The following is a 27,350-nucleotide window of genomic DNA, read 5'->3' on the forward strand; positions in this document are numbered from 1 at the left end:
TAGGTGGGTTTAGAAACCACAGCAGCAGCTTCTGGATAAATCTCTCTCTGCAACGGCTTAAAATATGTTCCTTTCTATGTAATCTTAAATCTTTTACATTTTTCCTTCTAATGTAAAGGGGACGTGCGGGACTGACAATTCGTGAATAAAAAGAAGTGTGTAGGGCAGAAATAGTACGTTAATTCTAATGCCTCTTCTGCGCATCAATTGTAATATAAACAACCTACAAAATATAATTCATATTAGTGTCTCGAAGAAATAAACATGAATAGCACCCAACTTCAAGATGTTAAGATATCAAGAGAGACTCTACAACCATAGAAGATCGTGTAGTCTGTTTCCAAGTACTTACTTCAGATTAAAACCCGAGCAGTATCGTCAATCCTGTCTCGCACAGCTTTAGTGTCAAAAAGAGATGTTCAATTAATCCATATTTTTGTCAAACTATCGCAATATTTTCCTCACTTAAATCATGGAGTAAATATTATATCAACAATATAACTTGGTTAGAAGAAAAGAAAATCTTTCGAATCTTGTCATCAAACAAGCATCCGGAACAAATATAATTTAAGAAAATTCATTCCTATAAAGGTCCTATAAAATATGCTGAATATGAAGACTATAACTATTCATCTTTTCTTCAAATTTGGTCGAACTCAATAATTTGGAACATGGAAAAGTTCTATTCATTTTCAATGTGTGGACAGAAGTGCAAACACCACAAACTGCAACTCACCTAGAACCATGCATAATTCCCACCACAATCAATAATCTCTTGCCATATCTCACGCGATAAGTCCTGAGGTTTCCAGTCGAAGAATTATCGTAAGATAGATTTAACAGCCTCTACATCATCAAATATTTTCGAACTGACGGTATTTTGCAATGCGCGAAACAAGTTATATTCGTACAAAGTGAGGAGAATAAGGCGAGTAGGATGAAATTTCCCAAGCGAAGTCCACTAATTTCTGACGTATGACGACACCATAAGACCTGGCGTTATCATGATGGATGATGACTCCTTGGCGATTGACAAAACTTAGCTGCAACCTGTCCAACTGTTCGCAGTAAAAGGTGGCATTATGGTTTAAACTCGTTTGAGATGCAGGACCTCCTTTGAGATATAATTACATGTTTAACAACGCTTTCTTGGAATGAAGTACTACTGGTTTGGACGTCGATAGCGGCGGTTCAGAAACGCGACATACATCTTGCGATGCTTCACACTTTCGGTACGTAGCTATTTTTTATCGTCTCTGACAATGTATGGCAAGAATTGATCATGTTTGTACAGAGAAAATGAAACACCGATCGTGGCTCAACCTCTTGGTGATTCGCACTCAGCTGATGAGAAATCTAATGATCAAACTCTTGATACCGTTTTTCGATTACTGTCAGTATCTGGAAGATGTTCATTGATTTCGCTATGGTTATTTGTTTCTTATGGCTTGTTCAAGAATATTCTTGAAAACAGTGCTAAACCAGCAGACCAAGACATCTGTCTCCGTTCCTTCATAATTGAAACCACTGACAGCAAGTACTGCAGTATGAGTCAACTGCATTTGTCTCATAAATTTACTGAATATTGCGGCAGGCTGCAATCGCTCTGTCCCCTAAAAGCTCTTTGTCCACACTCATTATTACTAGTTGAACTTTCCTTGGCTACTAATCACTGATTCACACACTGGTAGCGCCATCTGTGAGGTTACTTCGATAAAAAGTGACCTGTCAAAAATAGGCACGTACTAATTGCCAAAATAATTTCTCAAATGATGTCTTTCCAATAAATAAATAAATAAATAAATAAGTAAATAAAATAAAATAAAAACTATACCCGACTTCCCAAAATACTATTTTATGCGGTTCTTTTTGCTCAAAACGTTACGTTACTTTCATCATGCCTCTTGTAATATCCAGCCGTCGTTCCATAACAAAATACTATTAATAACAATCTTAATAAGCTTCATATATTCACACGCATGCCACAACTTTATCATGGATGTTTTCTGCAACGGGTGCTTACTATTAATACTGAAAGCAAACAAAAACATTTATGTATGACAATGTATATCAGTAACAATTTCATACTACAAATACATTCGTATATATCAGAGTACAATGTAACTTAGCTACATGTTTCAAAAAACAGTACAGAGTTAGTAGAAATACAATACTAGAAAAGGTTGATTATAGTACACAACACGGAAGCTCTGTACAACAGATTTGTAGTAGAATGATAGGTTTATCACCGGGTACAACATAGGAACATTTTTCTTCTAATTTAAAATATGTCAGAAAACAAAACTGATAATACAAAATGGTCAATAAAAATGTCATGTAATCAAAATTAGTTAATCTACAAATAAAGATTTTAAAAAAAACTATAAAATAAATCTTATAAAAATAATACAAAATTTCATAATACTACATACAGTATACATATTATACAATATTTCGTGTAATATCTATCAGCGCATTATACACAGAAGCATTCAAAAGTAAAATAAAATGCCCAAGTTATAAATTATGTAGAAGATATTCAAGCACGAACCTAATATCACTACGAGAATGGGCTTTACTTATTTAATTTAGAAATTATAAAATTACTATATTCAAACGCTGCTTCTGAAATAACAACCGAAAGAAAACTAAACTAGGTATAAATAAACAGGAGGAGGAAAGAAAAGGAGCAAACATATTTTGTGTTCCATAGCATACACAATTTAGTACACAATTAACTCTCAAATAATTGTTAGTATTGCATAGTTTACTATTAATCTTGTACTAAACTCTTTTTTTTTTTTTTTAATGTATGACGTACAATAGAATTGTACTCCTCATCTTTTTCTCTTTAACTTTTTACATACAGTGAAACCTGTCAACTTGGCCACCTCTCTAAGTTGGCCACCTGTTCATCTTGGCCTGGTTCGTCTTGAACCTGCATTTTCCCATAAGACATCCATTACTTATTGCTCTGTAAGTTGGCCACCTGTCTATCTTGGAAGTTGGCTGCATTGAAGCAATGTTTACCCTATGATGATGATAAATTTACCTGCGTGTCTTGGCCACGCAAAATACCGTTGTTATTTTTCTTAACTCCTTCGTGTTCTGTATTTGTGACTGGGGACAAAGAAGCATGGATTCCCACGATCTGTTCTTGGAAGTCAATGGCCAGAATACTACCCTGATAAAAGGGAGGTGATGGAAGATGTGAATAAGAAAAAACACGTACAGGAATTCAGGAAATGGTTGTACGTATTTGTTTACTCTGTCTGTTTTGGTAAAACCATTAGCTATATCGTCTCCTTTCATTGGTGGGGAGCTTTAGTAATTCCGGAAAATCCTCAAGGTTAAAGCTAACCATCTCAATTGTCAACTATTGGTACCTGAAGGCTTGTCGGAAGGCAACGGAGATTTTGAGATATGAATTCCCTTATTTTTTTTTTCAAAACATCTTTTGTTTCGAGGGAAACACTTGTAGCTCATTAACAATGTGTTAAAAAGAATAAAAGAAATACGTCTAGAATGAACCACCATGAATAAATTTGTTAATAGGTGTGTATTAAACACTACACACCTATGTGTTTTTTTCTAGTACTGTATATCGTTATGATTACTCTATATACATTATTTAAAAATAGCTGTCGTGACATTGCTTATTAAAATTTTATAATTAACTAATATTGTACTAGAACTCCTATTCTAAAAATACATCACACTTATTTTCTGTCTAAGTTGGCCACTTTTTAATGGAACCGATGGTGCCCAACATAGACAGGCTTCACTGTACTTTCATTTAACATTTTGTTTCAAATAGCATCCTTCCATATTTTACTTCGGAAAACATCTTCATACATTCACTATTAACCAAAAGAGTACAGAACTAACTCAGTGTCTTCTAAGTCTTACAGACTACGAAATAGTGTGTTCAGAATTTTTTATATGTAGTATGAAAGTCTATTAGATTTTCTTGTTTTACAAAAAATGGTTACCTACACTACAACTTTGTATATCAAAATAGTTTAAGTGGAATTCGCAATTCTGAAACTGGGTTATCCAATTTATTCTGTTTATATACATATATAATATCAAAGATTTCGTAAATATAAAAAATTATGTTTCCTTCTGCTAGTATCCAACCTAATTTCGAAAACTTAAAATACTCTATTTCTTTTAATATATTTTTATACAAAAGCGCAAACGTAATTTACGTTAATAAAAAATACATGTAATAACAATATTAAATTTGGAATTTATTTTCACACTAATTTTTCTTATCTAATTATTCAATTAATGGCTTTGTAATATTATATAATCGATAAAAAATACCATTCAATCAGATTTATGTTGAACTCTTCAGCCATTAAACTTACGTACAAAAATGTTGCATCAATTTCAAGAAGAAATTCAATATTTTCATTGCCCAACAGTAAGTCGAGGAATCAGATAATAAGCACCACTATGAGATTGAAATAAGTAAAAAAATAAGTAAATACTTTACAATTTCAAAATCTTTCACTACACTATGTCCGTTCGGGTATATACGTTCTCATTTAAGTTATTACAGTATTTATTTACTCGTACAATGATTTAGAGGTTGTTTACTATTTACATAACATTTTTTCTACAAAATTAAAGGGAAGCAAAGCCATTTATAAACGTTATAATTATTGCGTATGTAAACAGTTACTTATGAACTATTATCTGCACAAACTGTACTGGATACTATTTTAACTTATTTTCGGAATTTACATTGAAGATATTAACCAATTTATTACTGGAGAAACTCGAACGTGAAGTTGTTTCAACCTTTTCACACTTTTTATTTTTTAAGAAACGAAACATTAAAAGGTGCTTTCTGTACTACTAATCATCCTTTAGATGTTTTTAAACATACTGAGAAGCAATAAATATCAAATATCTCAATGTTATAAAGAAAACAATCCCACATATCTAAAATAAAATATAACATTACATTCGAAAGAGATTAGCAAATGTATAAAATATATTTCCTAGTTTTCATAAGTTGAATACCAACTATTGCATGACAAACCGCATAGTCTATGCAGCTGACTTATCCGAAGTAGAAGGCATATAATGATTTTTATCTAACATGGAATTACATTTTCTTTCATACACGTAATATATATCGGGTGTTCTAAAAATGGCGCCCATGGACAACAGAGCACTGCTCTGCAAGTCATAATAAAGCAAAAAAATATATATACCAACATACCTTCCGGGTCCTTGTCTGGAGACACGAATTGCCAGAGTCACTTATTAGTGCAGTAATCGATTTAACTGCTTGATGTATTCGCAGAGTGATGCTAATAGTTCCAAGTTAATCTGCGACGTTGCCACATTGTGAAATTTTGATTCCCCATAGCGGCTGAAGGAGGGCCCGGACGGCAAACCCTCATATAACAATTTCTCTTTATTTTAGCCTGTAGAATAGTACTGTGTGGTCCGTGGGCGCCAAACTTACAAGCATTCTTAGCGGCGCAAACTTCAATGATGTTCTTGATTATCTGATATAAATTCCAATGTCTCTAGAATAAGCTATTCCCATTCTTAGGTTATTGTGGAAAAGTGCATCATTAAAACTAGTCTATTAGATATAAGAGCTCTATCATGTTCGCAGTTCTCATATGTAATAGTCTCTAACACTGCAAATGGCACCTCCTTTTTTTGTAAATGTTGATCATTTCATCAGAATTGATGTCTGGTTATTCAAAAGCATCAAGGAGAGGAAAAAAAGCACAACTGGGAAAGCACATTTAGAGCCAATGTACCGTGAAAAGTATAAGGATTATTTCGACAGTGTTTAAGACGGTTAATTTATTTTCTCAATATGGTTTGTTTATATATATATATATATATATATATATATATATATAAACAAAGAGTTTCCTTCCTCCTCCAGTTTTAGGACAACTTAAACACAGGTAACTGTTCATGATTTTTTTTAAACTTTAAATTTCAGAAAAAAATACAGAAAGTGCAGTAGTTTCAGAAATGCTCGTACCACAAGTTGTTTAACATCTAAAACTAAATACCATATTGTCGATTTAGTCAGAAAATTTCACAGTTGCGAAGATAATTTACACAAAATAGACGAAAGTTACGAACTCTTATAATGCCGAATTTATAAAAGTTTTAATGCAAAAATATATATATCCGCCTCCCTCAGGAACATGACTAGAATACAATTTTGAGAGTAAAATGTCAGCACCAGATAGAATATTCTTTATAAAATAACTGTTCCAGTGTTCTGAGTTAAAATTATTTCCATGTTATAATACTAAGATGACAACAATAACTAAGATATAGAAGTCTGGAATAGTAAATAATTATAACAACCGAAATTAAATATCGTTACAAAAAAAGCCGTAAAATATAGGGTGTACGTAAAAGAACTTTACAACCTTGAAAACTCATGATTCATTCATTTGATTTATTCATTTATCTTACAGACATGGTTTTGGTGTCGTTTTGTAGCGGAATACATCAAGTTTTGACTCACGTAGTACATTAGTTCAGAAACAAACCATTAGTGGCAGCTGGAGCAAAAACGGCTGCATTTATTGGTCCCGAGCGTGCAGGCGTGTGTGTTTTGGTTTGAAGAATCCAAATCTGTCACAACTGTGCAACGTAATTTTCGCACAAAGTATGGTAAACATCCTCCTAGTAGGCCTGCTATTTATCAGTGGCGTAAGTGTTTTATTGAAACTGCATGTTCGGTAAGACACTACGAATCTTCAGGTTGTTCCCGTACGTCTAAAAACGTTGTAGAGCAAGTGAGACAAAGCTTTGTGAACAATCCTACAAAATCAACCCGTCGTGCTTCTCGATAGCTGGGCGTCCCACACATGACAGTTTGGTGTGTGTTGAGAAAACAGTTGCATCTCAAATCATATAAATTACAAATGGTGCAAGAATTAAAAGACCTTGATATAACTGCTCGTAAGGAATTTTTGGCAAGAAATCGACTTCAAATTGGGAGTGTGCCGCATCACAAATGGAAGTCACATTGAACATCTTTAGGTATAAGGCAGCGTTTCCCAACCGGTGTGCCGCTGCAACTGGTGTGCCGCGAGGAAATGAAAACAAAATTATTAATTCTATAGCAACCAAATTGCAAGACATAGGAAAAATGTATGTTTTTGTATTTCACATTACTATGAATTTCTACCATGGAAAAAATTACTGTAATTGTAATATATTATTCTACATCTATTATTGTGTAGCAGACAGTATTACGGCTCGTACATATTTCCACGGTTAGCTGCTACGTTACGCTTAAATTGAGAGTCATACTAACACCGAGAAATGGAAGCACTTGTACGGAATGAGTCAAATGAACGTTCGTAGAACACTCATTCGCACGTGAATGACAGAACAACACTTTGTTCAACAGCTGTGTTTTGACTTCGACGCATCGCAAGCTGTGTGATTGCAATAACATGCACCAGTTTTGGTTAAAACAGCAAAGTTAAAAGTACAAGACATTTGTTCGTTCGTTCGTTATTTAGTGATCTTCGTTCTTAGTAAAAGGTTGGATACAGTTTTCGAAAAAGAAAGCGTATTTTTAAAAATCTGAGTCTTATATTTCATTGCAATTGTTTTCTATTTTAAAATTAGAATAAAAAATAAGCATAATGAATTAGCATAGGGGAAACCAGTGATCGAGCTTTCATCTCTGTGAGAAGGAGATCAGTAATAAAAAAAAAATGATATTTTATATTTGTAAATAATAAAATATCTATACGGGTGCCGCGAGAATTCAACTTACACCCGTAGTGTGCCGCAAGTTGAAAAAAGTTGGGAACGCTGGTATAAGGTATCAGACTTATTATTGAAGTCCTGACTGCATACCAGACAAAAATGTCTTATACGGTATTAAAAAAATGTATTTTGCTACAAAATGACACCAAAACCATGTCTATACGCTAAATCAATTAATTAATGTGAGTTTTCAAAGTTGTAAAGTCCATTTTGATAACCCTGTGTTTATAATTCATTATTTCTATACATCTGCAACTTAAAAAAAATATATTATGTGCATAATATACATTAATACAAAGGATAAACATTGTATCAGTATACTAATACTGTATGTACATGCTATCTTTATATGTTAGCAACAAGTAACATGAAAAACTCAGGTACACAATAAAGAGTTACTTAGAGACTGGCATTCAAAGATAAAGCAAATATTGGAACTTGGTAAGCATAACTACTTACATCACATATCAAATAAAATTATTGGCGAAAACATCGTCAACCTTAACATATCAATATAGCGAGCTTTAGTTTTTCTTTTTAGTAATACGAATACTGAAAATGAAGATATTTCTTCAGAGTCTGCAAAAACTAAAGTAATTCATGAACAAAGACCTGATGTATCCACTATATTACCCATTGTCGTTCTTCCAAACATATCAACCGAAGGATGAGTATCGACGGGTCTTCCGATATCAGGAGGTTTTCCATCGAAGTGATTTCTCACATGAAACATAAAATCAGACTTATTATTGAAGTCCTGCCTGCATACCAGACAAAAGTGTCTTTCTCCCATATATGGTTGTTGGGGCTGTGGAAAATATGGCGGGGGACAGAAGCCCATACTGTTGTGGAAACCATCCATATTTGGACGTAAGGTGTCCATAGATTTATTATTTCCATTAAACGAAGGCGGTGGTGGTACAGGACCATTATTTGGTCGAGTCATCATCATTTTGTCATGAAGATGAGTTTTAGTATGGTTCATCCAGTCTTCACGGCTATTGAACAATCTTCCACAATATTCACAACTGCAAGTAATGTGAGAGATGGTATTGACGGCAGCAGTGGACACTGGAGGATTTACGGCTTGTTGCTGTTTTACATATTTTTGCTTCTTGCTACTGCTTGTAGTCCCAACCCCCTTCTCACATTTCTTAACCGGTGTAGAAGATCGATGTTTCAATTTGTTCATATGGATCACTAACTTGTCTCTGCGAGCAAAAGCTTTTGAACACACTTCGCACACGTATGGTTTCTCGCCTGTGTGGATACGCATATGGATAACCAATTTGTCCTTCCTTGCAAGCCCTTTGCCACAAACACCACACACAAAACTCTTCTGAGCGTTCTCCGATGTCCGAATATACGTGTTCGGAATGCCTGTTTCAGTGCTAGGAGTTCTTCCACGACCTTTTCCTGAAGGTGGAGGCTGCGGTTTCTTTTGTGCATAGCATCCTCCTCCACCACCCCCTCCTCCTCCCATTCCCTGGTGATGGTGTAATGTATCTGCATATGATGGTTCAGACGACGATGACGAAGAAAACGGAGTGAAACCAGATCTTGAGGACGCGTTGCTTGAATAATCAGGAGACCTGTTCAAATAATAATATTGCGTTGTCATATTTCATACACAAAGGCTAAAGGAGTAAACAACTGTCAAAACGGTGCATGCTCTCTAACACAAATGGACTTGTTAATATCTTCTGAAGGACTGATCTAGCACGATGAAGCTTTCCCTAAGTTAAGCACATAAACACATTATTTCTTTTTGGTTGCATAAATTTATTCCAAAAGTATTAACTCTTGATATATATATATATATATATATATATATATATATATATATATATATATATATATATATATATATATATATATATACAGTGGCGGCGATTGGACTTTAAAAGGGGGGAGGGCAAGACATGATCTGAATATTTGTATATCAATGTTAGTTTACCTGGTTGATGCTCACACTTTGTTTGACGAAAGGTTGTATAACTAATAGGATGGTATCTTTTTCAGTTAAAATACCGTATATCGTATTTCATATTTTATTAAGTAAATTGACAAGAGCAACGGAAGTAGGTATTAGCTCTTTGTATTGTTAAACAACGAAAGTGTAAGAGGTTTGATTTCTTGCTCATGAACATCTTAAAATTCTGTCTGGAAAATTGTGTGATCTTATTATCTAATAACAAATTTGCAAAACAAACAAATAGAAAAGATAATATTAATCACAGTAATGAATAATGAGGCTTGTTTTGCAAAAGTTACATTGAAACCGGGTAATAATGAACAAATTATTTTTAATTCCACACATGCTATTAAATGTATGTTATTACTCTTAAAAAGACAGTGAATACTACGAGCATATGCTACGACATTTAAAGAAACACTTTTGTAGCTTTTCGAAACATGTTCGTTGCAATTAGGTGCAGTTTTCACTTTCTTGGAACACATCTAAACTCTACAATACTTAAAATCACTCCAGTTATACGAAATAATTCTGAAACCTAGAATTATGTCGAATTCACTAAATTTAATTATATATACACTCGTACACCTCTAAACACACCACTTCACTCGTATATTACACTGCAAAACAATGGAAAAGGGAGAAGTTGTTTCTTATTACTCTATATTTATTCAATATTCCTTACTATTAGAAAAAAGAAAATACATTTTAGGAACTGTCAATTTTTATACAATTAAAGAATAACTTGTGAAAGACTTTTTTTTGACGAAATGTTATCTCAATTAGTTTCAAAGAGCCTGAATAAAATTGTAAGTAAGAAATGAAAGTACGCTGCAATTATTGCGCTCCAATAGGTTAAATTTTGGACCATTTTCCGTGGCAATTAAACTCAATTTTCCTGTAGCTTTCTTAACACCACCGGCAAATATATGGCATCATTCTTTTCTATGAACTAGTAATATACACAATAACTTCACATTTCCAAATGAAACTATATACATCAATGGGTCACTTCAGAAAAGTGGGGGGGCAACTGCCCCCTTTGCCCCCCTAATCGCCGCCCATGTATATATATATATATCTCAAGAGTTAATATTTTTGGAATAAATTTATGCAACCAACAAGAAATAATAAGTTTATGTGTTAAAAGTATAGCAAAAAATCATGCGTTACGTAACGAAGGCGTAAACCTCCTTCCCCTTATCACACTTTGTAACGCAAGGCCAAACCCCTCCCTTCCCGTTGCTGCGTTACATAATATGTGAACAACCCCGAAGTAAATAATGGTTCTGAAGAAATGGCACAAATGTGGGGAATCGAATGTCGTTTCACAAGTAAGCGCTCAAAGAATGTAATCCCGAACAATATTTCAAAGTTAATGTTTCTATGGTTATTTGGATATTGTATTAAGTCAATTACGGATCAAATTTGAAAGCATGATGAACATCACTGAAAAATTCGAGTGTTTACAAATCCAGTGTTCTTTGTGGACAGTAGTGACAAGGAACTCCATTTAATGTCAGAAAGATTTGTAGTGAGCTATCTGAATGATATTTCTTCAGAATTCCCTCATCAGTTACGCATGACCCTTAGTGTACTTCGAAATGATACCAAATATAAAAGCGGAAACAGTGAAAGTCTTTGCGGAATTGGTCCTTATTAAAAATCATATAATTATTTGCAATACCTTGAGGTCTTTGTGTCGTTAAGGATTTTAGGATAGGTTGGTTACAATAAGTAGGTTAGCAATTATATACAATACATAGTTTACAATTCTCATATTTTCATATAAAATTCTTGGGACTGATCAACCATTGGACAAATAACAAGTTGATAGAGTTAGTTTGGAAATTGTGTAATACCAAAAGAATATACTTGTGTTACATACTTTACATAGAAAGAAAAAAGAACATTTTATTACTTTGCAAAATCGATTCTTCAACTCGCCCTTGCTTAATTTTAGATATTTTAGATATTCCGAAAGCAACGTAAACCTGAATTTTTGTCCACTAAGCGACGCAACTAACTTAGAATATATATTTTTCTATACATGGTCAATTAAAAAAAAAAAAAAAAAAAAAAAAAAAAAAAAAAAAACTGCCAACTTCTGGCCAGAAAAATTACAAGTACACATCAGGCGTCTAAAACTAAATAAGTACGACAAAAAGACAAAAAACACCGCCTCTTTATTCTAGCATTAATGGTGAACTATAACATTTCATATTTCTACAATAATGATGGATGGTGTGCTCACAAGTTCATTATATTTAAAGATTTTAATAACATTTAGTAGTGGAGTTCCCATATAATGTTTCCAAACAGTTTAAAGAAATGTCGGTTTTTCATCAGGAAAAGAAATGTGTATAAAACAGTGTATCTTTTTCCAGAATTACAATATTTATACACTCACAACATTGCTATCAATAACCAGGCGTTTCCAAAAGACTTGTAGACTCGTTCAGATCTCACAAATGGATTGCGTTTGGCGATAGAAGTGAAGTGACCACTCTAGAGAACGTTATACAAGCGCTTGCAGTTGAAGCGAGTGGACGGCGAGAGTTAAGTGCAAATTAAATGACTACGATCATTAGAGTCCACCGAATCGGTCATTCAATAGGTGAGATTTCCGGCAAATTCTAGATCTTGCGTGCTATAGGGCGTAATGTAGAGGTGAAATGAGAACGAGAGGAAGTGATAAAACCGTAACTCCGACCAAGGAAGCCATAAAAGTTGTCCATAATGACCAGTCATGTCTCAGACAAGTAAAGTACACCGGAAAACGTCGTTAGATACTGTAGTCACAGGATTCCGGTCACCATTTGGGAGTGATGTCAGTGTATGCACTATTCCTCATGTGTTAGAACTGGGTTCAATAGGCAAGCTGCAGTCCATAAGCCAAGGATGACAATAAATGAACGAACGCCAAAGATAACAGTGGTGCAAAACACGGCGCTAATGGACAATGGAAGAACATCATATGGAGTGATGGATCGCATTACATATTGTAGCAATCCGATGGATGTATGTGGACACGACGCGGGCCAGGTAAGCACTACTTACCGGAGTGCATTTTTCATACTGTGAGATTTGGCGGAATAGGAATAACGGTGTGGGCGTTTGTCATGGTTGTTGCCTGGAACAACAAGTACCGACACGTATCAAGCAAACCTAGACAACTAAAGCCTGTGACAAACATCTTGGCATTTCAGCTAAACGAATACAACGCAAGCTCTGACGCGACGTTGCCAAGTGGTAAAGGGGTGCGGCTATGACTTAGCTAAGCAGACGAACTACAGCGCGATCAGGTGGCAGGGAATAAACTGAAGTGAATGTGTACAAAATAAACGTGGCAATACCGCAGGCCTCTCATTTGCTAGCAGCATTTAAAGGGAACTTGGAGCGCCGCCTTCAAATGCCAAGATGTTTGTCACGCCGTTTAGGTGCTACCTACCCTTTGGAAACTGTTCGGTAGTGTTGTCATTTGTGTTTCAACATGTCAACATCCGCATCCATAAAGCGCACGCCACCACAAAGTAGTTTAAGGAGGTGAAGGTGTAAGTGCTAGATTGGTTGGGCCAAAGCTCCAACCACAACCACACTGATTATCATTTCGCACAAAGAATGGAAGAAGTTACTGCAATCTTGTGGAAAGTCTTCCTAGAATTGTCGAGGTTATCACCACGGCGAATGGCAAACACATGCTATACTAACTCTTTATCAGCACAAGATGAAGAATTAATAGTGATGTCCAGTCATTAATGGCAGTGTAGTGTATGTAAACAGAAAAACACAATAATACTGAAAAATAGTAAAGTATACTTACCAAGTACCAAGTGCTCTAAGGACTCTAACACCATCATCAAAGCCCATTCCATCATCTGGGATAACAAACGTTGAATCTGGATTTGCTTTGAACTGCTCTGTACAAGGTTGTGGCACTTGAGGAACTTTCAATGTACAATAGTCACTACTGTTCGGACACCTCTCTACACCCTGGCAGGAGTCTTTTACACAAACATCTGATGGCTCTGATTTATACATCATATCCATTCTGTCTTTCATATCCGATGTTATTGATGGCTTACACATATTATTTTGGATCATATTATGCATTCCTGGTTGAGGATTGAGATAATGAGGCTTCTGCTCAAGCATTTTGTCCGACTTGATATTTTCCTGTAACAACAAAACAAAATGTAAGTAGCTTTCCTTTCACTGTGGGAATTTCCATAAGATCCACCGTAAGAAAAAACATAAAAATGAGTAGGAAGAGATAAATAATGGAAGCAAGTAGGTCTGTTTTGTGTCAGTGTGAAGATCGTCTCATGAACAACATACACTTTGTTCCCAACCCTGACCGTGATACCAACACTCTCCAACATACAAGTGGGGCACGCTGTCTTAGTGGTAGAACGCTTACTTCTGATGTGTGGGATCCCTAGTTCAATTACCGGTCAAGTAAGTTTGTGGTGGACATCGTATCTGTGGGTTTTCTCGGGATATTCTCGTTTCCCTCCACTTTCTCATTCCATCAATTCTTCCACCATCTTCACTTGCCTTAACATGGTATCCCTTAGCCTAAAGGGTATAATTATGGAACGTTAAACTGAAAGATTTCATTTCATTTTCTTCATCATACGACAGACTTCTTCATCCCGCATCAGTTACATAATTTTAGCCTCTCATATTATTTCTTGTTTCACTCTAAATATGATACATGTGTTCTATTCAAACAGCGTAAATTTAGAAAAGAAATCTGAATAATTCTCATATGGAAAAGTGCTTAGTAATAAAATTGAATACTTACAGTTAGACCAACATTACTTACTAATGTGATAACTGATAAGTCTATTATGAGATAAACTATAGTCAAGAACATTCTCGAAATGTTTATCAATAGTAAACTTCCTCCGCTCCAAATATGCAACTATACCTAAAATATTACCATTTGCCAGTTTTCAATTGTTATGTGGCGACAACTATACAGGGTTTAGGAAAACTGGAAACTTTCCCATCATTATCATAACATAACAATAGTAATATAAAATAATAATTTGGCCATATCTTTAAAACTGCCTTGAAAAGAAAATTACGGCTAACTATTACTTACTATTATAGCTGAAAATATTTCTATAGCAACATTAAATAAATCTAATAATGTTTGAAGAGTTTTACAACAATAAAGAATAAATGTGTTCTTCTACGGCCTACGCAATAGAAATGGGCACGAGCGAGTTCGAGAGAGTTTTCTTTGAAACTCGACTCGACTAGAAACAGACATTTTTAAGCTCGACTCGAATACTCAGCTCGAAGAATTTCCTCCAACTCGACTAAGAATTCGGGTCGAGTTTCAAGTCGAGTCGAGCCAAATCCTGTATGTAGTTTCAAGTACTCTCTTCAAGTATTCTATATACAAAATATAATTTATCACTGATACTACAACTTATCATTATTACTATTATTATTATTATAACAACATCTTGTATAAATATGAAACATAGGGGGTTTGTATCTAAATACTAAAAACCAGACTGTCGGCCTCGATCGTCGAGAAGTCTTCAGAAGGCAAGGACATTGTTTACGAGGTTCTGGGTTTAAGTTCCGAACAAGCAACCATTTGGGCTCGAGCCAAAATTGTTAAAAGTTACAGAGCGCCGGCCAAACATGTTTAAAACTGCTTGGCCCGGTTTCAGGAATATCGACGGCTCGGCTCACAGCTCATCGAGTCGACCCGAGAAGTGAGCCGAGTCAACAACTTGCCAAACCGAGCCAGATGGAGCCAGTGCTTCATCCGAACCGAGTCGGCTCAAGCCATCGGCTTAATTGAGCCGAGGCGATGGCTCATCCTAACCAAGCCGGCTCGAGGTGTTTGCTCAGTTGAACTGAGCCGAGCCGGTTGACATCACTACCTGAGTTGGATATCTGCTTGGGCTCAAAAATTCGACCGTGCAGGTCTCAGCCTTGATCGTAAGAACTACAGTATATACTTATATTGGTGCGCACGACATTTGTTTTGTTATAAAAATTTATGGTCGTCTCGTTATTGAGATTAATCGGGATGCGAGCAGTGTCCCGTCTCGTGAGCCACATTAAAAGTATTCCACATTACTGCTTGCATTTCTCACGGCTTCGTTTTCCAGTCTAATTCGATGAGATTTCAAAACGAGTTAAAACGAGCTGAATGAACGAGCTATTCATTACACTCGACCTCAGAAACAGTGACTCGGCTCGGAACTCGACTCGAGAAAATTACCTTTGACTTGACTTGGAACTCGAATCAAGTCGAGTTTTAGCTCGACTCGTGACAATCCCTACCACGCAAAATCCATGATTCGTAATTTGTATAAGCTCAGGAATAACTAAGTCTCTCGAAGTCAACAATTTCACAAAAATCACTCCCATGTTTGACATTTTATCCTTACTGAACAAGAGCAATAATAAAGAATATTATACTTTGCTCTTAAAGAGTATGGGTCTATATATTATGATTATGTTTAATGTCAACTATATTATATAATTTAATTCTAAACATATTGTGATCATGGAATACGATGTTTGTTTAGGCCAGTGCAATAATGCATTGCATGCTCATTTACGGTCAAGTGGCCAATGCACGATCTTTCTATGCGCCGAATCCCAGGTTCAGTTCCAGGTGAGAGTGCTTGCCTCGGATACAAACCCGAGCGATGTTTCTAATCTAACTTCAAGCTATGGATACCATCTGGTATAGCTTCGCTGCTGGAAGGATTACATTTCAATCAATTAATCAATAAGGTATATAGGATAACAATAAACAAACTAGTTATACTGTGCGTTGTATAAGTGAGCAAAAGTTGATTACATTATTTATTTATTTATTTGGAGACTTAGACTTTCATCGCTTTACCCTTTAACAATTTCACTGTGTTTCTAGTGTTGCCCATGAGATGAGACGAGTAATATGGTTTTCCCATCTCGTTTCGTTAACTTTTGTAGAACAGGGTGTCTCCTGAGTTTCATTTTCAAAATTCCAGTATATTCAGTATAACCAGGAATTTATTTGTAGCCAGGGAAGCCTGGGAATTTCCCTCCTTCTAAGTTTTGACTTCCCTGTCTCTAGATTTAATTCAGTCTTCCCTGCCTGGGAAGATATTTTCCCCCTTTCTTAGGATATACAATCTGTTTTAAAGTACAATAATTCATTTTTTCAGTATGTTTATTGTCGCGAGCTGTGTTGGTCTTGTTTATAGAATTGCTTCCCGAAGAAAAAATCTTTCAACTGGCATCACTACGTATCATTCTTAATCTGAGTAGCACAGTAATAAAGAAACAACGTTTTCAGTAATCAGTGAGCAGTCATAGCAGTTGTGAATTGGTATCTTCTTCGTTGACAAACACGTTAAAAAGAACAAAAGGAAATGGATATTAGACTATATTTTAACAAAAGAAAAGCTCCTGACGATGAGGCAAGTAATTCCAGCACACAAAGTAAGAGGCTTTGAAGATAGTGCAACGTCCGAAATCACAATACAGACATCTCAGCAGAAAGATGAAAATGATTCGGGACCTAGTGTTAATAGTGGTAAGGTGATTTCTAGCCCCAGTGGCTTGTTCTCTTCTATATGTGATCAAAAACAATTTCCGAGCTGGAAAATTAAATGACAGTGACTTGTCATAACAAAACAGTTTTACGTAGGAGTGTGACACTTGTTATGACAAGTTATGCAGGTTGCAATGTAACTATAGGACTTTTGCTGGATGTTGGACACTTGTCCTCAGCAGTAGGACAAAAAGTAGCAAGGCAAGTAACGAACGTGATCTCATCTACCTAACCAAATTTATCTAACGTCCCTACCAATTTTTATCATAATTTTTTTTTTAAATTAAAAATTATGAACTTGGGGACTGTCTATGAAACTAGTACCATAATTTCAAAGTAGATAGGTTTAAAAATAACGTTGTCCCAACCTGACTTTATAGTTGTTCTGTTATACGGAACACAATCTTTCATAAATATTCCCCCTTCTACAAAATCCACAAATAAATCACTGAGTATAACTATCAGCAAAATTCCAGTACCTAATACAATCATTTATTTAAAGTTCTTTAGGAATAATCACACTCTTGATGATTTCAGGTTTGTAATTGTTTTACCACCAAAACAATATTTTGTTTTTAATAAATTTAGTTAGCCTTGATTTTTTAAAAAATAGAAATGATTTTTTTTAAACATTTTTAAAACGGCCTCCCATCTTCCCTCACAGCACTCCACTCCACCGATTGCTTTAAATATCTAATTACAAAATATATTCAACTCTTGCTTTGGAAAAATTTACAATCTCAATTAGTGTATAATACAAAATTGTTTCTAAGACTATTAAAACAATTACAAGAAGGTATTGTTTGTTGACCTATCAGTTTCCTGATTTTTCCAGTATGTGGATCAAAATTCCAGTATTCCCAGTATCAAAATTAAATTCCAGTACAATTCAAGTATTTGCAGTATCAGTAGACACCCTGTAGAAGTATCGTCTCGTCTCGTTTTGTAAATTTATGTCCTGATTTTTCTTCTTAATTACACCTAGAAATTATCAGAATCCTTCCGCGTCACAAAAGGCTAATGAAGCATGTGATATAATAACTTTTTAAATCATATTTATTGTTAGAATATATTATGTAATAACTTGTGTATCTTTAAATGTTGATAAATGCTCTTTATTGTGTCCGTACAACCGTTTTGTCAATTTATATTTTTTCTACTATAAAACATGTAACACTAAAATAATGTTTGAAATCTAGACTTGTGTCCAGTGGCGTATTTACGACTTTGTTTCGTTTTTTTTTTTTTTTTTGCTAACTTGGGGGAGGGGGCTTTGCCTGAAAGTGTGAAAATTCTGCAAGATATTTCATATACTTTACTATAGTAAATAAGATTTCGGGGGGGGGCTTAAGCCCGGAAGCCCCCCTTAAATACGCCCCTGCTTATGTCAATTAGTATTGACTACGAGAGTCATGAATTTTATCGTCTTGATTCTCCTTTCGAAAACGACACGAGAATTGTCACGTTTCTCATCTTGTCTCGTGGGGCAACACTATGAGTTTCATAAAAATCGCCCGCAGCAGAAATTTTACGAAATTTTCGCGGAACATATAATTAGTGATACCCTGGTACAGTGTTTCCTTCAGAGAACTATCAGGTTCTCGGGGAGCACAGTACTGCCGTCCTAAGCGAAAAGACCTTAACTCCACATTTTTCGAAAATCGAGATATTGGTATGGGAATGTTTATAGTACAATTCTGCATCTATCTAAAGTGAAATTGACGTGGTTTGACCAATAGGTAGGGGGTAATGACGTCATGAGTGTTTACCTTAGGTTCAAAACTGTAACTGAAAGTAAGCAAAAAGAACTTACGTTGCAATTCATAAGAAAACAATTTTAACTGTATTACCACACAAATTTTAGATCGTGAAAATATATTTAATAAAGTTTTACTGAAATACAACAAATTTGAACGTACAGCCTAAGCCAAAACGCGTTTTGCTTATTTTCTCGAAAGTATGTGAAATGGAGATAAGGCCTTTTCGCTTAGCAGGGCAGAGTATTCGGAAGGGCACTGTTGATACTATTTTATTTATTATTATATTATTTTGGTCTCCTCTGGGGGGCAACGCTCCCGAAAAACATGTCTGGAAGAAACATTGCCCTGGAAAACGAATTTATTCTGTTCCAGAACCCTGTTCAGTTACAAGGCAATTGTTTTTCTATAAAATAATAGGAACTGGGTTAATCCGTTTCTGGGTTCCATGAATTTGAATTTTCAAAATGATTTTAAAAGTAACTGCACTGAATTTTAAGGTAAAATATTAACAATTAGTAATAATACTTGAATAAAATAAAATTTTTAGGACTCATGGTGAATTCTTGTTATATTTGTATATGAGGACTATATACATATGCAGTGGCGGATCCAGGATATGACCAAGGGAGGAGCTAAACCATAGTTTGACGTTTTATCCAGGGTAGAAGAGGACTGAAGCCCACTTTATCCCGTGTATATCTGACCGTCAAGGAGGGGCTATAGCCCCTATAGCTCCCCCCTTGGATCCGCCCTTGTACATATGTAATATACAAATTTTTATGGTCACGTCGTAAAAATCACCCGTGACCGAAGCAAATTTTCGATTCGAGGTGTTACTGGGGCTCAAAATTTATAGTGAACCATAGGGTCTGCAAGGTAGGCAACTCAGCAGTTTTTCTATGGTCCAGGTGGCATACCTTTCAGATCTTTAAATTCTGTTTTGACCTTTTTTCCCGTGGAAGAACGAGCATGTCAACTGGCCTGAGAATCTATAGGGGCAACGACGAGGCATTGCTCGTCGTTATATATCTCACGCGTACTTTCAAAGATTTTGCATAAACATCATTATTTTTTTAAAGAAAAGAACTGGCACGTCTGCTAGTGAGTAAATAAAATAACATTATCGTCACTACTAAAAAGAAAGAAAGAAAGGAAAGAAAAAAGATGCAGCTTGGAGTGAAACTGATAAGAGGAATTAGTTTTGTTTATGTCTAAGATTTTAAAAACATCAGTGGCGCTCTAAATGTGTATTTTAGTGGCAATATTGTTTTACCCCTGGATAGCGGTGGCTCAGTGGTAGAGCGTTCACCTCTGGTGCATGGGGTTCCGGGTTCAAACCCTGCTCCCGCCAAGTGAACTTTGTAGTGGACAACCACCGTGTGCGAGGGTTTCCTCAGGGTTCTCCCGTTTCCTCTTAACTTTCTTCAGTCCACCATTTCATTCATTTCTCATCATCACCGTCTCCTTTAGCCTAGCCGGCATATGCCTGGGACGTAAAACTAAAAAATATTTCATTGTTTTTCCCTACGAAGGTGGAGCAGGAGGTTCAAATTTTGTTCGGTATATAACTGAACGGTAATGCTCAAGTCATTGCGTTATAGCGCCACCTGAACGATTGTGCAAACCGCATTCGAACCACCCGAGTCATTACCAACTTAGGAATTAAAAATTGATTTACATGTACAACGGCGGACAGAACAAAACACATAGAAAGAACAACTAACTCGGTAGTGCTGGCAATGTTCTCCAAACCGATTGTGAAAAGTACAGTTGATCAAATCTTACACTTTATAGTGATTGCACGGAGTCGTGAAGCTTGAACCTACATCAACCAACTTCAGCACCTAACAGAACGCGAGGGTATGTCCCAGTCGTTAACCCTCATCCATGAAAATTTGTCAGTGTCGTTACTCGCGCTATACGGACAACATCTCCTGAGGGTACAGTGTTGTCAGATTGCCAGTAAGTTTCGCTTTATTTTATTGTTGTCGTTCTTTTATATTTTGCTATTACTATTGTTATCGTTTTAATTCGAGTAATCGTTAGTGTTCGTGTTATAGTTCTGTAAGTTTTTTTTTTTTGTCACTCATTCGCCATCTCTTTTAAGTTTGGCAACGTTGTTGGTGCACTTCTGCTATTTCACGTTTTCTCAAGTGTGCGTCCGGAAGTGTGGTTCCACGAATCGCACCGAATTCTTCCGATGCATCACAGTGAGGCAAAGCTGTTCTGTCATTGGCGTAGATCCCAGGATTCATGAGTCGTCGCAGCCACTATTTACCATCCACATTATAATTCAGCTTTTCAGAAAGGAATGGTATTACAGGAAAACGCTTTTGATTCACTGTTGTTAGCGTTTATTTTTATTACAGAATGGGACGATTAAGTCTATACTATACAAATATAGCTGCACCATACAAAATGAAGGCATCCACGCGGCGAACATCAATGCTTCATACAAAAATCAAAGCATCGTTAGAAATTGTAAGCTAAGCTATTACCTGACAGATTTAGGATTTAGATTTCTGGGCTTTCGGCATCTAAGGCCATTTAGCCCTTCACGTTTTGAGGGATGACGTCCCTCGGCGAGCACACAATCCGGGGAAAGGGAAGGAAGGAAGCGGCCTGGGACCTATAAGTTAGGTACCGCCCCGGCATTTGCCTGGTGTGAATGAGGAAAACCTCATTCTATTACCTGACAGAAATGATATGCCTTTACTAGGGATTACACATGACAGTGATTTGACGAGGGCCTCGTAACGTAATGAAATATACAGGGTAGTATTAAGTTATAGTTACTACGGATAGTTTCAGGTGATCAAAAATTAAATATTTATTATATTGGAAGTGAAAAAAAAATGAAATCTTTCAGTTCAACGTCTCACAATTACAATATGAAGTGGATGACATGTTTTAAAAAAAAATCAGAACGTCACTAGAATAAAGAAAATGATTACGTTCTTTTCAGGACTATCAACTGTTCGCGTGTGCTCTCACCGCGGATTGAACTCGGAATTACGAGCATGTGATTGTTTCTTTTTAAAAAAATGACTGATTGCATTTTAACGTCTCTTTTCGGGACCCAAGTTATATGAGACGAACTTTCTGTTTAAAGTGCGACCTGAATTGTTACTCGATTTTATCCAAGACAGTATCTTCACTTGGGATCGAATCCAGAGATCATATCTACAGAAAGCATACATGGTATTTACTTGGTCACGAAAGGGTATTTCAAGGAAACTGACGAGGGAAGGTCGTGATGTCACTCAGAGATAATTGCACCAAATTATGTGTAGGGGTAGGTAATGGGAATAGAAAAGAACGCGTGGAAGCATTCGCTTCGCAGGCGTTCGGAATCAGAAATAATGGACTCTACACCTACAGTTTAGAAGAAGTATGGCCTGTCACTCAGATATTGATGGGACGGAGCCTTTGCTCGCTGTTGCGACCAATGCAGAAGAAGTTAAATAAAGTAGAATCAAAACAGAAAAGATGAGCTGAACAGAAAATGCGTCAATGTCTGCCCTCAGTCCCACCAGGCGAATGCTGGGATACTAAATCTATCAACTGCTCTGCTCTTGCCGTTACTAATTGGGTATGCATCACTAGTTAGCTTAATGAAATTATATTAATAAATAAAGAAAATGTATACAGAAATTAAGGGAAGGGGTCGAAATGAAGTTGCTGTATTTATTCACACTATAAGATGCTGTCAGTATGCAAGTATTAAATGTTTGAACGCAACAATATTAACTGATTTCATTTGTACGGGTGTTTGATATCTACGACGTGGCGCCCGCCAAAACTATTCGTGTATTTGTTAGGTGAATATATTTTGGGAATAGTGATGATTGAAATAACAACGACTGTGGATGGCCATAACAAAAACAACTGTTTGAATCACGGATGTTATGAAGTAGAGAATCTGCCCATACGTAGCTTTATCCTATGAACTCAGTGAAGCTACAAAACAACCGAACATCGTCTGAGCTGGTACGTCTTATTGGCTACTCACGTTTCCGCCACAATTGTTGGCTCGAAACATTGCGATCTTAGTGGCGCGGAGCGGTCAAAGTGGGTGTGGCGAAACTCTGACGTAGGGCTTCACGATTTTGTTGTATGGGCAGATCCTCTATTTTATAATATCTTTGGTTTGAATACATGTAAGACTGCTCATTAATACAACTATGTTAACGCAAAGAATAAAGGAAATATTTGAATTTGGTCTACTCATCACTAGAAAGCAACAAAATGTATTGGAAACAGAAAGAGCCTCGTAACAACTGCGTTCAAGACTCCAAATGTAACTCTCGCATGTTTAAAAGAACAATACAATTTAATAGTGTGAACACAAAATGAACATGAGTGTTTCACTTTTGTTGCCTAGTATATATGAGACAGAACGTCTTTACTGTCTACACACATGCTTGTTCGTAAAATCAGCTTCCAAATTGGTCTCAACAAGATTAGAAAAACCGTAGTTAACCTTAATATACCGTGAGTTATATGATTTTTTTTTTTGACATAATGAAACAATTGTTAACAGATTTACAAAAAAATATAATAGGCGCACATAGTACCAGGAACTGTATTTAAAAAAAAAAATAATATGCTAAAAAACAACAACACATGTTCAATCTGAACAGATGAGACTGATTTTTTAAAAATATATTTCAATTCCTCTTTATAGAGATAAGGTGGGTAATGGCAAGGGCAGTTGATGATTTAGTTTCCCGGCATTCGTCTGGTGGAACTGAGGGCGGACATTGGCGCATTTTCTGTTCAGCTCATCTTTTCTGTATTCATTCTACTTTATTTAACTTCTGCATTAGTCCCAACGGCAAGCAAAGGCTCCGTCCTATCAATATCTGACTGACACGACATACTTCTCCAGAAGTGTAGGGCCCATTGTTTCTGATTTCGAAGGCCTGCGAAACGAATGTTTCCACATGTTCTTTTCTATTCCCATTACTACTACTACACCAAATTTGGTGCAATTATCTCTGAGTGACATCGCGCCCTTCCCTCGTGAGTTGATTACTTTTGTAAGTTGTGTTTTACCCGTTGAGAAGATTAGGTAAGTTAGTTTACATAGATTTACGAAAGAAGATATTAATAAAGGTAAACAAGAAAGTTCTATCGCTTTTTCACTCACCACCTTCGAACATCGATATATGTCACCTAAGACGTACCGGAAGACCAAAAACAGTCCCCATCAGCATCGACGACCTTCTGCCAACGTTCTGGACGGAAATTGATTCCATCGCGGAAGAACTTGGTGCGCCGTGAAGCGAAAAAGGTATCAAGTACATTTTGCACATCTACTAGAGATTTGAACTGGCGTCCTCTAAGGTGATTGTCCAAGGAATGGAACAGGTGATAATTGAACGGTGCAATGTCCGGGGAGTATGGCGGGTGCAATGTCCGGGGAGTATGGCGGATGCAATAGTGTTTCCCATCCAAGGCGTATAATGGTGTTCCCGGTCATCCTAGCCGCGTGTCCTGTAATAGAAGGACTCCTTTGCGATTCAGAAGTGCTGGCTCCAGAGTTTTGAGTTTTTCTTGAACACGACTTAACTGCTAACAGTACACAGCTGCATTGATGTTCTGACCAGCTGGTAGCAGTTCCCGATGCACGACGCCGCGAGCAGTCCACCAAACACAGAGAAGGACCTTCTTCTCGTGCAGTGCTGGTTTTGGAACCGGTTCATGGGATGCTAACCGATGATGACGGCGCCGTGGAGCTTCGCACACCAACCATTTTTCATCACATTTCAAACCCTCTCCAGAAATGGCTCCTTCTTCAGACGAGACTGCAAAGAAACAGATGTCTGCTCGCGTCGTATTCTGGTCCGAAGTCAAATCATGTGGGACTTGTAGTGCTTTCAAAGTTGATGGAGATGCTGCCAAATGGTTTTTCCACTCACACTGAATTGTAATCCCAGTTCCTCACATGTCTGGCCACTGTTCGCTTCAATTTCTGCCTGACGCTCTTCATTTTGTATATGTTGGTCTTCCGGCACGTTGTGCGTCTTCGAGTGTTTCGTCACTGTTCTTAAAACTTGTTAATCCATTGCTGCACTGTCCACGTAGTCACAACATCTTCACCAAAGGTCTGGCATATCTTTCGCCCCGCTGCAGCGACGTTTGACCCCAGTTTGAACTCGTACGGCATACACGCCCTTTCACTCTGTTCCCATGTTCACTCTGTCCTTACGCAAATTCATGGTGTAACTGAACTGCCACAACCAGGTAATATGTTGGATATACCCACACGAATAACTGGCCTTCGCCTTATTTCTATTCACATTCAATTCACGGTGTGAGTGCCAATTGAACAGAGATTCTTGGTTACCTTTACATTAGGCCTTTCTGATTTTGCGTCCTTATGCAACCCCGAGGTTAGGAACGTCGGGGCCTCCTACAAACGTGAACTCCGACAACCTTACCTAAGTCGTTGGCAACATCGAAAAATAAACCAGCTGCAGCATGTAGCGAAACTGATAAAGGAAATTATTTATTTATTTTTTAAATGTCGATTTCGTGCCTATTAGCGTAAGGCCATGCTAGGAAGCTAAACATTAAAAAGGAACTGACAAAGCAACAGAAATGGCGAACTTTACTTACAAAAAAAAAAAAAAAAAAAAAAAAAACTAGGGTCCTTCTCTAGTTTGAATCGATCTCAGTTTACAGGTGCATAGACCATCGTTCAAGATCAATTCTGGTAACACAGACCGTTCCCCACCACATTCTTTACCTCTCCAACAGAGCTGGATTACAGGACCGCGCTACCAGGTGCAGCTTCTCCTTATGATGAACAGATGATGGTCTTACAAAGACTACAATGAACTGTTTAAAAAATAATTTACTCATCGATATATATTTCGATCGATATACATATTTTTGAGTCGAAATCATTTAAAATTTCTTCTATTTGCTTGCTGTTAGTATACAATTAAATGATATAATAACTATTTGATGGAATAGACAATGCTTACTATTTTGTAGTAAAAACATTCCTACTAGTGTTCAAATTAAACTAACAGGAAAAACGAACTGCTGCTCCAGAATATGTAGATTTCGCAAATTATATTGTTTTTAAATATCGCTACCGTGATGCACAAAATAATATTCGATTTATCTTTGTAGTGTCTTTTTTTTTTTAATAAAAAGGGGGGTTTTTAAACCTCACATAAACTTTTTTGTTCCCCAGTCGGCAGTAAAACAAAACATACAATGTATGTTCGATCTAATACAATATGAGAACTCTTAATCTGTTGTTTTTTGATTAACGATTGAGTTACGTTTAAGCGTCCATTTCAGCAGCGAGGCTATACTATACATACACCTATAGCTTAACGTGGGATTCGAACCACAATAACTCTCGCCGGCAGTCGAACCCAGGTCTCCCTACCTAAAGACGCGTACGTTAACCATATAGCTACGAAAGAGCTCCAACTATTAATATGTGAAGTTTCTCTGCTCTCAGCTGAGGGTAGCAAGGCAAATTAATAATTTCTGTAGCAAATATGTAACATTTAGTGCGCAGAAATGCATAACGTAAATATAGATTTTCATACTTAACATGTAGATAGGAAAGGATTTTTTATCTATAAATAATTCATAATAATAATAATAATAATAATAATAATAATAATAATAATAATAATAATAATAATAATAATAATAATATAATAAATCACATATAAAACTGAAAATAATACCATAGGTAACCTGAAGAAAGGTTAAAGACGTGGTCTCAAGTGTTAAATTTATGGTGGCAAAACATATTTTATTTTGACAATTCCGAACTACTACTAGCAGAAACAGAAGTACTTATAATTATACTATATCACAAGCAACAGTTAACATTTTGTGAAATGTAATCATGATACAGGGAATTTCCACGGCAGGGAAGCTACTTCTATAATACGTACACAGGATTAATTTTCACGAGAGGGGGATTCCTCCTTCATCGCTTCTCGCCATCATTTCGAATGCTCAGAGGGCGGATAGCTCACTTCTGGTGCGTTAGGTTCCTGCTTCAATCCCAGCTCGTGCCAAGTTGGCTTCATAGTGGACAAATTTGATTTCAATTTATTTGTGAGTTTAGCGTTCTGTTCAGCAGCGTGGCTATATGAGACGTGGACCTACAGTGTGACGTAGGATCCGAACCATATGAGCTCCCGCCAGAAATCGAATCCAAGTCTCTCACGCCAAAGGCGCGTACGCTGACCGCTTAGCCTCGAGGGAG

The 27,350-nt window shown here is 36.4% G+C and overlaps 1 protein-coding gene across 2 annotated transcripts in view; it reads right to left on the bottom strand.

Annotated features, from left to right (window-relative positions):
• Positions 1-2,766: 2,766 nt before the first annotated feature.
• Positions 2,767-27,350, bottom strand: part of LOC145663054 (uncharacterized) — a 75,544-nt gene continuing 50,960 nt past the window's right edge. For both annotated transcript variants that reach the window (XM_081729214.1, XM_081729216.1), the window contains 2 exons: positions 13,584-13,936; positions 2,767-9,377 (listed from right to left, as the gene is read on the bottom strand). In XM_081729214.1, the coding sequence (XP_081585340.1) occupies positions 8,384-9,377; positions 13,584-13,936 (1,347 nt within the window). In that variant the 3' untranslated portion in view covers positions 2,767-8,383. The remainder of the gene's footprint in view (positions 9,378-13,583; positions 13,937-27,350) is intronic.

The sequence above is a fragment of the Thermobia domestica genome, chromosome 10 (genome assembly GCF_964235325.1).
Source record: "Thermobia domestica chromosome 10, izTheDome1.hap1.1, whole genome shotgun sequence".
NCBI lineage: Eukaryota > Metazoa > Arthropoda > Insecta > Zygentoma > Lepismatidae > Thermobia > Thermobia domestica.